Below are 17,500 nucleotides of genomic sequence, written 5' to 3'. Positions count from 1 at the left end.
TGTTTCACCCCCCCCCATCCCATATATATATATATATATATATATATATATATATATATATATATATATATATATATATATTATTTTATTTTATTTTATTTTTATTTTTTTTTTCCTATTGGCTCTTCCCCAATCTGCCCATCTTTGTAAAACTGCCTGTATGTTTTGGAACAACTCTTCAGGCTGTGGAGGTGGGGTTAGAGTCTGAATCTCCCTGCCAGCTCTGACATTCATACCCTCCAGCAAATTTTTCCTAAAAGCCTACAGCGAGGACATCATGCTGTATAGTCTTCACTTTGACTGCTGGTTATGTGAAATCGAAGGTGTTCCATCCTGTACAGTCTGTAGAAATGCAGGGATGCAGGTGAGGGTAAACTGCCCTGACTCACCTGTCAGGACCGAGGCAAAAGGCTGTCGGGGGTCAAAAGGGCATTTCATCCGACCAGACTCCATACTGCTGCTGATGAGGTGAATCCAGCCATCCTGAAACAAGCAGAGCAGACGCTGAGCAAAGGTCATGCACAGAATGAGGAGCTACAATACAGCTCCTTCATCTAGCTAGTGACTCCTTCATCTAGCTAGTGACTCCTTCGTATAGCTAGTGACTCCTTCGTATAGCTAGTGACTCCTTCGTATAGCTAGTAACTCCTTCGTATAGCTAGTGACTCCTTCATCTAGCTATCAGGCTGTGTTCTGTAATGTGTCTGTAACACAGCTGTCCTCCAAAATGGCATGAAACAGTGAGCACACTGATCTGATTTTGCAAGAGTCACCTGCTTGACCAACAACAAATCTGATCTCACCATTCTCTTTCATGCTGCATGACCACAAATCGGATACATATCCTATCTAGGATGATATATGAAAGCAACTCAAATCTGAAAATTCAGATCTGTGTCACATTAAGGCAAAACACTGGATTTATGTCACTTCAACCTGGTAATGTGAACACTACCTCAAAGACACCTTCATATAGCTACACCCAGCAACTCACAAGGACAGATATTCAGTTTCGCTGTTATTAAATATATCGTTATTGAAAGAACAGACAGTGTCAGAAGCACGTATCAATAGCCTGTAACATAGCACCTCACCTCTTTGTGACCTCTGACCTCCAGGAAGGCACAGGTGGGTTGGAAGGCACCAGTACCACATGTGTAAACATGAGTGCGGTTGTAGTTGTGCAGAACCCGAATAAAATTAGCACACTCAGTCTAAAGGAGGGATAGAAAGACCAGGGGAAACAGAAAAACTGGGTGAAAGAACAGAGGGACAGAACAAAGAGCGTCTGCTCTAGAATTGTTTACGACAGTGTAGGTCCCACTACAAAAAAAAACCCAATCCCTTTCACAAGCCATTTCATGAGAAACAAAGGGAGTCTGAAAAGATGGTTGGGTTGGTGAAATGTTTGTTTAACTGTCATATGTACTGGTATATACTGGCACTACTCACGAGAGGGTTTTTGCCTGCCAGTATACACATATCCACCCTGTCTCTGGGTGCAGGCCAGCTCAACTGAAAAAGAGTGCACACACAAACACACACACAGAAAAGGACTTAATGCATGATATTACAATGTGTTAAAATATTTTTCAGTGCCATTTATCAAATAAAAAAGCCTAGATATTTGTAATGTCTTATGATACTGATAAAACAGTTACATAAAGATACAAAAATACTACTAAGGTGAAATTGGTAAAATACTTTCAAAATACAAAAAGAAATCAAGCATATCTCTCTTTTTCTTTATCTTCATGTTTATTTTTATCTTTAAATGAATGTTTTAGATCCAACACCATTGTTATCCACTGTAATAACGTGAAAGAGTGAAAGAGAGAGTGAGATACCCAGACTGCTGACCCTGTCTGTGCACACGTGTTATAAAATGTTTCAGTGCTTAGCATGTACTGGCCTAACCTCTGTCCTCTAACCTCTGAGAGGCATCCCTACATATAACATGCAATCCCCGTAAACCCCTGTGATTACATTAAATCATATGTATTCGTGAGATGACACCAACTCTTTGAAGCTGTGCACCCTAACACAAACTCATCAACCATGCACTGCTTCTCACACACACACACACACACACATTTGTGTAACATGAAGCCAGACATGTTGATTAAGTTGGAGAAGTAACTGTATCCTCTCACACACAAACATATGCTGCATGAAGGAAAATGCCTTGGGAACGGAGATGCCTTGGTTAGTGTACTGACCTCACAGCCCTACAGGTGCAAACACAAACACTTGCACATGCTTTGAGGGTTCTGAGCTGGGATCAGAGACAGGGCAGTCAAGCAGTCTCACCCCAGCGAGATGCTCATGCGACTACCTGCTCTTGGCCCACGCAGCTGTGTCAGGTTGTACAGGCAGGCCAGGGCAGAACCCTTCGTTCACCCTTTCATGTTTTTATGAGCATATAGGGCAGGCTGCAATGCATTTCAGTTGAGCTCGAATTTCAGCTGAACAACCCACAGATCTTGTTTATCTATCTGTATATGCTGCAGTCATGTACTGTACAGTGTGCCTGAGTAGTCACTGAAGTCGTATGTCACTGTTCCACGTGTGGTTTTGCTTGCATGATACTGCAACATCAGCAAGTCGCTCACAGTGTGTATCTGGGGTGAGCACAGTCGAGTGGGTCGGCCAGAGGACTACCACTACTATACCATACGCAATGTACTTTACCAGAGAAGCCAAAGATAATTAATTCCTCACTACTGTTTGGCTTTCCTAAGCCTGTCTGTACACAATTATGCAGTGGTTTGAGTGTTTTCCTTTGGGTGTGTCTATTTATGAGTTTACTTGAGTTTATGAACATGTGAATGTATGGGCGTCATGACCGACTGAGCAAGTTCAAGAATGTATCACTGGATGAATTGAGTTATGACACACTTCTGCTGAGTATGTGTTATATATTTAGTTTATTAAAAACATCAATCGCATACATATACACAAAAGGTCTTTGAATATTTTGGTCATATCATTGCAATCCAAACAATAACTGCACCAATTTCCGTTTAATTTAAGTGTGGGTGAGTGGATGCATGTGAGAAGGGCACTCTGTGCATATCCACTGCAGAACTGTGCCAGTCATGCAACTATTGAAGCAGTAGTATGCAGTGTCACCATGGTGACAGTGATTGGCAGGAAGAAGAGAACAAGGGTCAGAGGGATCCCGAGGGACTCAATGGCTCTATAGAAGGATGCCGTGGGAATATCGAGATGTGACACAAGCGTGTTGTTTTCCTTGGCTTCAACATGGGAGATCGTTGTGTATATTCTATTGCAAACATGAGTAAATTATGCACTTTCACACACAGTCACACACACACACACACACACAAACACACACACACACACACACACACACACACACACACACACACACACACACACACACACACGGGCATTTCTGTAGGATGTGCATAGACTGCCTTCATAAATTTGCTCTTGGTATACCAGAGAACACACATTCATTATTCACCATTCATAAATGTTAAATCCATATTGAATTCTCTCTTGGAAATTATTACTGCTTATAAAAATATTTAGTGTTCAGTAATTCAGTATTGGATATTGTATTCTGGTTTTTCTCTAAAATATATCTTATCATAGCCAACTTTAGTGTAACTGAAACAACCAGTAACTGAAATATCACATCCACTTCATTATGAACTTGTAACATCTATATATTGTTATGGCACAACTATCAATATTGCAACATTCAACAGTCTAGAACTGAATTTCTTTGAGCGATTAATGGAAACAAAACACATTTTCATAACAATAAAACATACCAAGTAAGAGATCATTTGGAAAATACATTTGGAGTGTAGTCATGACGTTCATTATTTTTACTGCCATCTGTTTAGTCTAGCTATGGAGAAACACCTCGCCTGTGAAACTCTTCTCTGAATGTAACTGAAGAGCTTGTAAAAATGAGACCAAACACAGGAACCAAACAAACTACAGTATCTCACCCTGTGCCTCATCAAAACAACACTGAGTGAGACAGCCAAGCTCAGGAATTGACATGGACACAAGAGCTCATATTGATACTCATATTGGTTCATTCATTCCTGCTCAGTTCTCACAATTGCTCACAATTGCTCACAATTGCTCACCAATGCTCACAATTATTTTGAATATTGTTTAGCATTTTTGATAGTGGTGAGTTATTCAGTTGGAGTTGTTTGATAAAAATATATTACATTATTAACCGTCACACTCTTCACATTTTAAGTATAGAGTACGCCCTGCTTAACCTGCTAGACACCTGAACAGTGCCTCATTCAGTCTTAACATAAACACACACACACGTGCACACACACACACAGACGAAAGAACCAGGAAAAGAATGCACCGGGGAAGTGCATAATCCCATAATCAGACAAACTACACAGAACATCACACCTCACTAAATAACCACACAAGCATGAGTAAAGACTGTAATGAATCACTATTGTATCTAAAGAAAACAACATACTATGTTTTGTTGTTGCAACATGCTGTTTGGCACGCTGGATGCCCTCCAGTGCCTCTGTCAGACTATCTGAAGGACAGCCTTTGTATGAGTTTTTCTGGATGACTCCACTGGAAAAATTCCTCAAGCTACTAAAGTTACTGAATTGTTTCTCAAGTCAGCCTGATTAGTTCTGTGTGAGTGGTGTGTGAGAATGTGTGCATGTGCTTGTGTTTGTGTGCATGTGCGTGTCTACCTTTCTAGGGTGCTTGTTGATGTTGTCTGGGTCCAGTAGGTAGATGTGATCTTTGGCCCCCAGAAGGAGTCTGCTCCTCTCTTCATCCAGTAGGAATGTCTGAAAGTGCATTCCAACACTGGAGCCCACAAATGGCACCACACTGCCAGAGTGAACCAGCTCTGCAAAGGAGGCACGGCAGTAAGTAGTGAACACACACACACACACACACACAGATACTACAGAACGTATGACCATGCAAGCACACGTGAGTGGGTATTTGTGTCCTACATCAATGAACATGAAATTAAATCTATTATTTTGCCCTTACAACTAAGCTCCTTCCAACTCTCATGCTTCCTTAATGGGTATTTTTTTTAATTTAGCACTCTTTTAAGACCATAACATGTGGACAGATTGTAACATAACATCTTAGTGCTCTGATTCCAGCCTGATAAAAAGCCCATCCCCCTTCGTCGTCAGTCCAAATTTCTCCAGTCCACTGGGCGTCTTCCCGTGGCTCTCGTGCTGCAGAACTAACACATACAAGCCAGATGTATGAGATCAGGGCTCAGGCTTTCACTGGAACTTAATCTGCCTCTCTATCTTACTTTACTCTTCAGCACTGCTACAAATCTGCCTAGAGAGCTTGGTGTTTCACTCCTCAGCACTGTTACACATCAGCCTGATGGGCTTTGTGCTTCAGTCTTCAGCACTGCTACCCATCAGCCTGATGGGCTTTGTGCTTCAGTCTTCAGCACTGCTACACATCAGCCTGATGGGCTTTGTGCTGCAGTCTTCAGCACTGCTACACATCAGCCTGATGGGCTTTGTGCTTCAGTCTTCAGCACTGCTACCCATCAGCCTGATGGGTTTGTGCTTCAGTCTTCAGCACTGCTACACATCAGCCTGATTGGGTTTGTGCTTCAGTCTTCAGCATTGCTACACATCAGCCTGATGGGCTTTGTGCTTCAGTCTTCAGCACTGCTACCCATCAGCCTGATGGGCTTTGTGCCTTAGTCTTCAACATTGCTACACATCAGCCTGATGGGTTTGTGCTTCAGTCTTCAGCACTGCTACACATCAGCCTGATGGGCTTTGCGCTTCAGTCTTCAGCACTGCTACACATCAGCCTGATGGGCTTTGTGCTTCAGTCTTCAGCACTGCTACACATCAGCCTGATGGGCTTTGTGCTTCAGTCTTCAGCACTGCTACACATCAGCCTGATGGGCTTTGCGCTTCAGTCTTCAGCACTGCTACACATCAGCCTGATGGGCTTTGTGCTTCAGTCTTCAGCACTGCTACACATCAGCCTGATGGGCTTTGTGCTTCAGTCTTCAGCACTGCTACACATCAGCCTGATGGGTTTGTGCACACATGCCCCATGCTCCCTCTCTGCTGGCCCCCTATAACTGAAAGATGTATCCAATTATGATCACTTCTACTTAACATCTTAGAAAAACATCATATCATCTTAGGTAAAACAGCGATAGGAGCAAACTAGAGCCGGTTTGGCCAACATTTGAATGAGTGATCAGACACGCTTACCTCCATGCACAACACACTGTCATAGATTCAAGAACACACAGAGTCTCTATAAGTGAACTAACAGCACTTCAAAGCTTACTGCATTCTTACGTGTGTGTCTTCTGCATACACAGCTACAGCGAGCTGTCTAAATAATTAATGTTTCTGGATATGTTTGGCATGCACAGCTTCAGTGTGCATCTCTGCAGGCCTGGACACACACCAGGAGATCACTCCATCTCTTGCTCCTGACAACTCTTCCCCTGAACACAAAATTCTGGGACCAAATAACCCCTATAAAACACAACCCCACATTCATTTGTGCTGTTTTGTTCTGTCCATTTCTGGGCGTTCTTTTCCTCCCTTTCTTCTGGCTCTGATTTCCCGTTCACACCCACGTTACTTTGGTTTTTAATTCACTCTCCTGTCTACATTTTTATTTCTGCTCCTGAGGGAGACATACAGTAAATCCTGCTCAAAAGCACCCATATATGTAGCATATGTAGCATATGCATGTCTCAGAGTGTTACGAGATGAAAAGGTCCAGCCACACTGCCTATATCCACAAACCAGATTGACACTGTTATCTTCTTGGGGTGTGAGGGTCTCGGGTAGGTTACCCACAATCAATATTTACACAAAGCGACCCTCTCAAAAAGACATGCTGCACCTCCAGCCTGCAAATCTCAGCCTAGCCTCTAGTAATCTACTCTACAAACAGTGTCAAAGCTGAGCCCTGCTGAAAGATCCTGGCTCAGTCCTGTGGCCCACAAAAGTCTATCTATGACTAACCCTCAGGGGACTCAACCCCTCACTCCCGCTCAGCGTGCTCCTGATTAGCTCTCGCGCTGAAGCTAATCTCTCTGTTTGTTTATGGGAGATAGTGTAGCACCAGTCATCAACACTGTCTTCCACCAGAGCTGCATATGGAACGTTACATTGAACTGCGTCGTGCTGGTTAAAGTGGTAAGTAGTTAGGCCATGATTTCTTGGCTGCCACCTTGTTCTCTCCTTAGCATTAGCTTGAGTATAAGGGATTCAAGCCACTCTGTGCATGTTTGAACAGGAGGAGACAGAGACTTGTGAGGTCAGTTAATCACTTGGCACATGGACACGCAGTATGACTGGACAGAGCAGATGTGAACCTGCTTCGTATCTGACTATAGTTTTGATGACCAAATTTTCTGTCCAGCAACAATATATCAAGGATTATATACGTAATAAAAGTAGACAAGTTCAGATCGGCAGTACTACTGAAAGGAAACTGGACAGTACTTCAAAGCTGATGCTTTTTTCCTCAAAGGGAGTGATAAATTATTATTATTAAATGATTTATTATTAAATACATAAATCATTATTCATTGTAATTCAAAGAGAATCCAAGTGCACATTTTTTACTTAAGTAGGCTAAAGCCTATTATAATAACTTTAGCTGTAAATAATGATGATACACAATCATTGTTCTGCTTCTGTTAAACCCCAGCCCAGAACAGTGGACTATTCTACCGTTGTGTCTGTGAGTCGGTCAGCTAGCCATAGACAGCCCTTGGATAGATTATTTCCTATCATGCTTCCAGACGCATGCCAACTCTTTCAAACACCACAACCTCCTACTAACAAAACATGATTGACATTAGCATCGGCATTAGCAATAGCATTAACATTAGCTCAAATCCCTTACACAGAGAAAGAGAGCCTGACCTCTACTGACATTACATTATGAGAGCAGTCATGTGTATGACTATAATTTAGCACTTGGTCAAGTCAGTGCTGTGATGAAAATCCTCCTCTCCTTTCTGAATATGTTTGCGCCGGTGCATGGAATCAACCTTATCAATGACTGGCCTTGGGGAATAAAGCCCAGTGGAGCTGATGTTTCTGTTCACACTTGTATTCTTCAGGGGAAATGAGGGCTCTCTGTTTTTGAGGTGCACACAGACACAGAAAAGGTGCTGATATGTTTGAAAAGTTCACTGACTGAGCTGATGGACCTGGAATGATAGCAGTCCCACCCATCCACCTTTACCAACAGGACCAAACTTGGAGAGCGCTTTATACTCAGATATGCATCTTTAACCGTCAGGAAACTAAAGGATCTTCAGTTGAGTCCAGGTTTACACTACAAACTTGAAAATAAGCCTTATGATGTCCTAGGATAAAGAAAACTCTTTTTTAATAAATCAAAAGAACTTCTTCATCAAAATATGTCCAAGCTCATATCACATTAATAAGTGTAACTCTTTTTGTTAGTTTTAAAAACTGAGGCACACCTTTGTGAGGTTTGCAGTCTATAACCTCATATAGAGGGTTTTCTAAGGTACAGATTTTTTATCTCATTGGAGATCTGACCCTTCTTACAGTGGGAAGAGGACTGCTCTGCTTAACCAGTTTAACAAGATAAAAGGATCAAAGCCCAAAGCCCAAAGAAAATGAACCTAAGAAAAACTAAAGGTCCATGTTCCCTATTGACCTACTGACCTAGTACAACTGCTAAAAACAATTCAGGATTTCTAAAACAAACAAAATCTCTTTGTAATCTCAGTTCCCTTCTCATATAAAAATGCTCGTACACTGATGGTGAAATACAGGCTCCTGACAGTATTTACATTTACTTGAATACTCACATTTTCTGTAGAACAAAAAAGCTCAAGCTAAATGGCACGTTCCCAGCAGTCATTCATATTTTCATTGGCCTGAAGCTGCTGATGTGTACGAAGCCCTGTTGAATGGCTGGTTTACTGGAGCGCAGTTGGCAGGAGTGTTTCCAACTTTTAATTCCCTCGGTGGCATAAAACAAACATGGCACACGTTTTCTAAACTCCCAAAACCAAAGTAGGACCTGAACACAGGATATAATGAAAAGGAAAGCCAGAGGAAAAAATAGCAAAGAAAAGAGGCGATACTCCCTTCTTTTGGGGCTAGAGAAAGGAAGTACTTATGAGACTTTGGTATCTCTGTCAAGTGTGGTCAGTATGGTCACAAAGGCCAATATGGAATATGGATTAAATGAGCCAATATATTAAAAATGGACCAGAAGTACACAGCACTCACGCTCAGACCCACTAACCCGCAGTGCACTCTCCTATATACCATTGGCCATGACCACTGTGTGTTACAGCTTTCAAATAAATGAGCACAGATAGCAGTCACTTTTTTTCTTTTGTTTCTTTTACACCTCATATATATTTATTCAGTAGCCTCACAAATGTTTATTTGGCTCCCTAACTACTCCCATTATCCTCCTTGTGTGTGTGTGTGTGTGTGTGTGTGAGAGAGAGAGAGAGAGAGAGAGAGAGAGAGAGAGAGAGAAAGAGAGTAAAAGAGAGAGAGCAAGAGAGGAGAGAGACACAGAGTGCAATTGATGTTCTCACAGTACTGCACCTTTTCTGACATTTTGGAGTAATAAGCTAATAGGTTTTAGGACTGTATTGATGATCACTATGAGCTAATACCCTGCTGACTAATTTATTCCTGTGAAATTTCAGCTGTTGATAACACATTGAATATAAAGCATTTGTATCTTGTTCATAAGCTTAGATATAAATTATCTTTATATCTAAGAACATCTTTTAAAAATTAGCACTATTCAAAAATATAATGTGAAATCCTTGCCAGGTTTAAATCAAGTTTGTTACTGACTCAAGCACCAAGTATGTAGCTAAATAAAATTAAGTTCTGAACAATTCACAGGGATATCCACTACACTTCAGAGTAGAGAAAGACTAAGATCACAGAGTGTTTAGGAACTGGTTGAGGAAACATAGCCAGGTGTAATGAGAGGCCAGAGTTCATGCACCCCAAACTCTCAAACCACATCAGGCTGTCATCGCTTTGATGTCACCCAACCCAAAATACAAAGATCTAAATGTGTGTTTGCTTTGCCTTTAACTCTTTGGGCTGGGAAAACATTTCTGAAAATGTGGAGATATTTTATTGGCCATCATAACAAAAAAATTCAGCTTTAAAAAAAAAAAATAAAACATCCAAAAGGTCCTCTTTTGGCCCCGGAGGCTAAGCTTACAGTCAGCGCTGGAGCTACTTTGATACACAGTTCAGCCATGTAAATCGATGGGTCTGTGTTTCTATGAGTGTAATAAAAACTCTACCACCATTTATTACACACACATAAATGCACACAAATTGCAGTCAAAACACATTGTATCCCCCAAGCAACATTATAATCAGTCATGACTATTTTACACTGTACCTCTCAACCGGCTGTCTTAAAATCTGTTAAATGAACATGTATAAAAGTTAAGTAAACATATATATTCCACATGCTATTTGTATGACCAAGTTACAGAAGTGACACCGCTGACATATTGACCCAAATACTAAACTTCTTGTCATTTTAAACTTCCAGCAGTAGTGACATATGCCTACCTTTATAGCTGAGCCGGACTCTGGGCACACTCTCCCTCAGGCAGTCTCCAGCAGGCAGCTGGACCAGCAGCAATGTCCCCAGCAGTCTCATCCACACTGGAGAGAGACCGCTCATCCTGACCTCCTCAGCCCAATGGAGGTACTTCTTCTGGGTGAGGCACTGGCGTCTGGACCCTTCCTGCTGGTTCTGGTTCCCTGGTTGTCCAGCAGCCTTCATGGCGAGAAATGGGATCTCCACTGCTGCAGCCTGTGGCAGAGGGAGAACAGAGTCTCAGTAACTCCTTGGGAGTGGACCGGAGGGAGGGGCCGGGCATCTCTGTGGGAGGTGTGTGCGCATGAATGTCTGTGCGCGTGTGTGACCTTGTTAGAGTCTAAGCAAATGTTCAGCTGTTCAGCTATGCTCTCCCCTTGGCTTTGGCGGTCATTGCACCAGCTCTGTGTCAGCTGCTGTCCCATTCAGGCTCTTTCTTTTGTCTTCGTCCACCCGGATGCTTTTGCTCACTCTCCCTCTCTAAATCAGTCTGTCCCTAAACAAAAGGTCAGCTCGTGGAGGGCCGCCACTTCCAGCCACTTTTTAAATGCCTGTCCTTTTTTCTCACATACATCTCTCCTCTGTTCTTTTCTTTCTCGACTTCGCCACCCTTTCACACTGCAAACGGTAGTCCGTACATCGTATTCCGGCTGGCCAACGATTATGTCTGAATTCTGGCATCATTAATCAGGACAGGAGAGTGGCTGGAAATTGTGGAAAAAAAGGCAACACCATATGAGAGTTCATTATGGGTCAGGACATTTTAGGTGTGATTAAGAACAAATATTCAGAAACATCCTTGAGAGAGTTCCTCCACCTCTAAGAATCGAGCAGTTCTATTCTTACAAACCACTGAATGAATATAGACATCACTGCTCTGCACAAGCATTCTTTTTAAGTCCACTACAATCATTCATTGTCTTATCTTTGTTTACGTTACACTCATAATCACTTTTAGATAATATTTCAAAGGTCCTTTATGCCTAAACATATCCAGGACATATCTAACACAGTGGCTCAGGCAGTTAACAGCTGTGCTTAGAAGACCTAATCTAATATTCAGACAGAAGATCTGATATTCAGACAGATGTGTCTTGTCATTAAGCCTCCTCTTTGAAGAATACCTCTTTTTACCTTAATTTTAAATGGAGACATTTCTCACAAATACAGACACAGACACACACACAGAAAGAGACAGAGAGAGAGGGAATATATGCCTATGCATTTCTAACTGAGCATTCCCATCCAAAGACAAGTCTAGCTCTGTTTACTTAAGAGACCTGTGCTGTCCCCACTAGGCTGTGGTCCAGAGATAGTGCTGGGGGTGATGGATCATTCAACAGCAGAGGCATCCAGCAGGGCAGAGAGGGCCAGAGGGAGTGACCTCCAGGCTCCAGTATCTGGGCATGGAGGTTATCCAGAAGAGGCAAACAGGTTTCCAACTAACAAACCACCGGACTGACAAAACTCCATCAAATACAAATGATGTGTCACATAGACTGCAGCCCTTCTGTCCACTGGGCAGTCGGTTGCCCTGTCATCAGTCAATTCATCTTGAACAGAGGAGACTGTCTTTCCCTTCTCCTCCTTCCGTCCCCTCTACCTCCTTGTTTTCTTCCTCTTCCTCCATATTCTTCTTCTTCTTCTTCTTCTTCTTCTTCTTCTTCTTCTTCTTCTTCTTCTTCCAACCCTTGTTCTTTTGTTCCTGTGTCATACATGTATTCTGGTTATCCCAACTTCTGGAGCATAAAGGCACATTCAGATCAGGTTCCTACACATTGGCTACTACAAGTACAGCATATGAGTAATATTATTTTACTGTTCCACTGCAGAAAAAGGACAACACAGGTCACTATTATGGACTCATGTTACATATTTTGGTTATTCTTGGCAGGCCAGTGAATAATACTTCTTGAGTCTAAGTCCAACTATACAGAGCAGGTCAGTTTAAATGCTATGTAATGTTAATGCCCTATACACAGAACCAAGGCCATGATATATTTTCATAACATACTAATGACAACATGCAAAGAACATTTATCCTCATTAGGTCAACAGAAATTCTGAATCATTGGCTTAAAAAAGCAGATGGCTCTGTAAGAGTGATGTGGATTTGCAGAGAGGGTCACTGGCAGAAGAACCATAGCAGAATTATGTAAAGTCACATTAAATGAATTATATCCCTGTCCCCTCATAAGAAAACAACTTCCAATTAGTTTAACACGAAAATCACTGAACTGTTGTCTTTACATGTGTGTGTTTGTGTTCATAAGAATGTCATTTTTTTCTGAAGCTGTGAAATATGCAATAATTGGTAGTGGCTTTGGAAAAAAGTGTTAGGTAAGATAAAGTTCATTTGGCAAACAACTATATAAGATGGATTTGAGAGGTCAAGGCTCAATTAAATGATTAAATCATGTAAAAATGAGTTATGAGGGAGATTTTCAGCATTTGATAGTTATCATTTCATTGCATAAAATCTGCGGTACAAGCAGTTGTGGAAAAACGCCTGTAACATTGAACAGAAAAAATGTATTATGGCACTAAATTGTGCTGACAAGCAGATTCTTTATTGTGCTCATCTTCTTCAGCTGCTTTAGATCAAGCAGACAGTTAGTTCACGACAACTCCACAACCTGCATCACACTCAGTATGGTTAATGTTTCTGAGTGCAGTACTAAAAGATTAATGAAGCAATGAACAGTAAATCGTTAGAGTAGAGAAAAGCACTGGAGGAACAAAAGTTGTTAGATGAGTTGAAAACTCACTAGAGACAACATGCAGAGTCAATGATTAATTACATGTCTGTAAACATGTCGCAAAGCACATATGATACTTGCGTGTGTGTGTATATGTGCATGTGTTTAGGGAAGCTTAACTCAGTTATTAGGAAAAGCTCCAGTTCCTCTACTCACAAACTACTATTAAATCCTATATATCATACTGTCAGCAGAGTCAACAGGTGACCTGGTGTTGAAGTAACACACACTGAACTTGGTTTCAAAATCAATGACAGTTTAAAAAGTCTTTTTCCTTTTATCTTTCAACTTTGGTTCACATAAATGTTACTGCCATAAGATAAATTTTACATTTTAAAATTACAAATATCAGAAACATTTACCAAGAAGACATTCTTAACTCTGGCCAAATATTGGTGTTTCTTCTTAAACTATAAACTCCATAAGAGTTTTGTTGCTCTATTCTGCTGATATAATGCAAGTTTCATATGACAAACCGATTTGATTAGGAGAGTCATGGCCATTTGGCTCATGGCTGAGCCCTGTGGACAGAGCAGGTCTAACAGTCCCACTCATAATGCCAAACATATTGAGGAGTATTTGCAGAGCAGAAATGTCACAATGGCCACTCCTCAAAGCTGTGAGCCTCAAAGTTTACATTTCCGACTCGAAGCAACTGCGCTATTTGTAGGTCCACCATCTGAGATTACAACAGCACATTGATTACTGCACTGAGCCTGATATGGCAAAGGCATTCAGCAGATAAGCAGCTGTGAAGTATCAGATACTGAAGATAGGTGTAAGATAAAGGCTAAGTTTTCCACGCCGTGCAGAAAAGCAGCCTGTAGGAGAAAGAAAGTCGTCCTGCAGGCGTCTGCCTTGTTTGTTTTAGTCCATGTTTAACTATACGTTTTTAATCCCCCTATTATCTTTAAAGGAGGAAACATTGCAGCCCCCATACCTGCACTCACCTGGTGGAAACCAGGCAAATATCGCCTGACAGGCAAACAGAAAGAGAGTGAAAGGAGCATAGAAATGCTTTTGAAGCCAAAAACTCCCAAATCCTATTATGTGCCCAGAATAACTGATGTGTAACTGACAGACCTATGGAATTATGGGTAACTTTAGACATCCTGAGAGGAGCTCTTACAGCTGTAATGGAATAGTGACAAATTGACTCTAAAGTGCTCGGATGTCTACGTTCCTTTGTCTGCTGTTTGGAGTAAGGGAAAGCTCTGTTTCTACTGTTTCCTATGCATGAGTGTAGAGAGAGCCGATGGTGTGAAGCTCAGTCAAGAGTCAGAGGGTTAATCTCACAGAAGAATGACAGGGAACGACTCTACTTTGTTATGTGCTTTTACCACAGGCATTGAGGATTTTGACATCTGACAAAAGTGCCATGATGACAAGACAGGCAGAGAGCGTGAAGTTCATGCGCTCAGTCAAGTTCATTTACACACCGGCGAGTGTAGCGCCTGAGAGGAGGAGTATAAAAGGGGTTCACTTTCTCCTTCTTCTCTTGCTTTCTTCTCTCATTTATTTGTCTTTGAGCACATATGCCAGTCCAGGATGGTGTAGATAGTGCCATCATTCAAAACGCCTACAAAACATTAATCTGTAATGACTAACATTAATCTCAATGCTCACAAAAGACAATAAAATATCATCAGTTAAAGGGCTCGTTTGCAGCCTATACAATATTGCAGTAATAATGTACAAGTAATGAACAGTTTTATTAGAGTGCATTTCCAACTCAAATCTAGCACATCTGAGCCACACTCTGAAGAAGCTGATTAGGTGGATCAAGTTCAGAAGGTTAAGGTTGTGACCTTTAATGACCTTTGAGCCTAACTTTAATGACCTTTGGGCCTAACTTTTATGACCTTTGGGCAAGTGCCAGTGCTAGACATGGAAATCAAAAGCCTCGGTGACAGCTGCTCCAATTACATTGGCGCCACATTTTCTAGCGATGCACATATCATGGTGGGTTTGACACCACCAAAGGCCACACTGAATGAAACACAATGAAGTGAAAATGTCCGGGGTCTTATGAGGTCTACAGCATAGCTGTTACTGTTGCTTGGAAGACATATGAGAGATGTAATGAGAGATAAAGAGACAGAGGCACAGTGAAACACTGGGGGAGACAGCATCTGGAGAGAAAGAGAAATGGCACCTCTATGTTAAAAGATCTTAGCACCCAAACACCATAGTGCTATCACACACACACACACACATACCCACATACACACACACCACACACACACACACTCACATTCACATACATGCACATAGAGAGCATTCATCAAACTGATCCTTACTGCACACCTCTTGGACCCCTCTTAAAGAAGCACAGAGAAACCCCCTCCCTCCTGTCAAGTGTCATGTTTGGCTCCAAATGTATGATGGTCCTCACAAAAAAAAAAAAAAAAATATATATATATATATATATATATATATATATATATATATATATATATATATATATATATATATATATATATATATATTTTGGTTTTGAAAGCAAAACCAAAATATATTTACTCCGGGCAGTGAGGAGCACGAAAACCAAAGGTGTGTCTCTCTCTCTCTCTCATTCTCTCTCTCTCTCTCTCTCTCTCTCTATCTCTGTGTGTGTTTGCGTGCTGCGGTTCACCGTGACTGAGCTCATGACTGGGCCTTTCTCTTGGACTCAGCCCATAAAGCAGTGGGGTGCATGAGAGAGAGTTTCCATAAAGTCTGTGAGGGAGGTGTTATCCAGGCCCACATGGCTGAGAGAGGAGAGCACCCTGACACCAGCATGGAACCCAGGCCAGCAGTATTGCCTTCCTTTACCTGTACGGTAAGGGACCCCACAGAGTTGACAGCTAACGCAAGTGTTAAGAGAAACCCCAGCTCTGCTTTAGGCAAGGCTGTGTGAGCATAACCAGAGGCAGGCTGGAGCATCTCCTAGCTCTTATTCCACCGACAAACAGCACTGATATTTTATTCACTGTAAACATCCTCACTAATTCCCTGCCTCTATCTCAGGCCACTGAGGAATGGCCTTATCGGCTTTCAGAACCCTGATAATGTTTCAATGATTCAGTCATTGGAATTAGTTTGCATTTGTCCACTGGGGAGCAGAACTGTTAGCCTTACTCTAAGGAGACTGGATTAATGGAGTGTGTGACATTTATGCCTTACAGATAATAACAAAGGGTAAAACTACATATAAACAAGGTTAAGCTAGTGACATAAATTACTATGGTTGTGTGTGTGTTTGTGTGTGTGTGTGTGTGTGTGTGTGTGTGTGTGTGTGAGAGAGAGAGAGAGAGAGAGAGAGAGAGAGAGAGAGAGAGAGAGAGAGAGAGACTGAGAGAGAAAGAGAGAGAGAGAGAGAGAGAGAGAGAGAGAGAGAGAGAGAGAGAGAGAGAGAGAGAAAGAAAGACTGGTAACAGAATGGAATATTCAGCCTTTTAACAGTCAACATTTTATGACTTTGCCATTTATCAGTCAACTGTTTCATGAACTAGTTAAAGTCAAATGTTTGTTCCTCATACTCACTTGCTTGCTTGTATGATCATCTTTATTAATAAGCTTCAGTTCAGGAGTTTAAGTGCTCCCAAACAGGCATTTCGTCACATCAAAGGGAAAGAATCAACGCGAAAAAGAGAAAAGAGGGAACATGACCTTGCCCGCGGTCGATCACCTCCCTCTGAGAATAACATTTCCTCCACGCAGTTATTCATTATTTATAAATGAGATAACAAGGATAAGCTTAATATTTGCTCAGTGATCCATATCAGAAATCAGTCTATCACACTTGTTAATGCATATTACGCATCAGAGACATGGTATTCGCTGATTTAAGTTAGAAATACACGTAGAGAACAGCGTTAAAACAAAACAAAACAAAAACATGTTTTAGAGTTTCTTACGTATTCTGTGAGACGAGATACTTTTCAGCTACTCTTTCCTAATGTCGCGCAGCGTGGTGTGACACTTCAGAGTCCAGGAGCGTGCACAGTCATTCTTACTTTATAGGAGAGATAACCTGTCTTTCACTACGCACGAGGTTTCCGCGTCTTTATGTACCAGAAAACAAATCAAACTGGACGGCCCGCTTGCTGAGACGA

The 17,500-nt window shown here is 41.6% G+C and overlaps 1 protein-coding gene across 2 annotated transcripts in view; it reads right to left on the bottom strand.

Moving 5' to 3' along the window:
* sema3d (sema domain, immunoglobulin domain (Ig), short basic domain, secreted, (semaphorin) 3D) overlaps positions 1-17,500 on the bottom strand; it is a 40,287-nt gene that overhangs the window by 22,691 nt on the left and 96 nt on the right. For both annotated transcript variants that reach the window (XM_035525706.1, XM_035525707.1), the window contains exons 1-6: positions 17,303-17,500; positions 10,614-10,860; positions 4,725-4,885; positions 1,453-1,515; positions 1,095-1,214; positions 390-483 (exon numbers count right to left, since the gene is read on the bottom strand). The exon at positions 17,303-17,500 is cut by the window's right edge and continues 96 nt beyond it. In XM_035525706.1, the coding sequence (XP_035381599.1) occupies positions 390-483; positions 1,095-1,214; positions 1,453-1,515; positions 4,725-4,885; positions 10,614-10,830 (655 nt within the window). In that variant the 5' untranslated portion in view covers positions 10,831-10,860; positions 17,303-17,500. The remainder of the gene's footprint in view (positions 1-389; positions 484-1,094; positions 1,215-1,452; positions 1,516-4,724; positions 4,886-10,613; positions 10,861-17,302) is intronic.

The sequence above is a fragment of the Electrophorus electricus genome, chromosome 4, assembly GCF_013358815.1.
Source record: "Electrophorus electricus isolate fEleEle1 chromosome 4, fEleEle1.pri, whole genome shotgun sequence".
Lineage (NCBI taxonomy): Eukaryota > Metazoa > Chordata > Actinopteri > Gymnotiformes > Gymnotidae > Electrophorus > Electrophorus electricus.
This window is presented reverse-complemented; position numbering and strand designations above follow the sequence as displayed.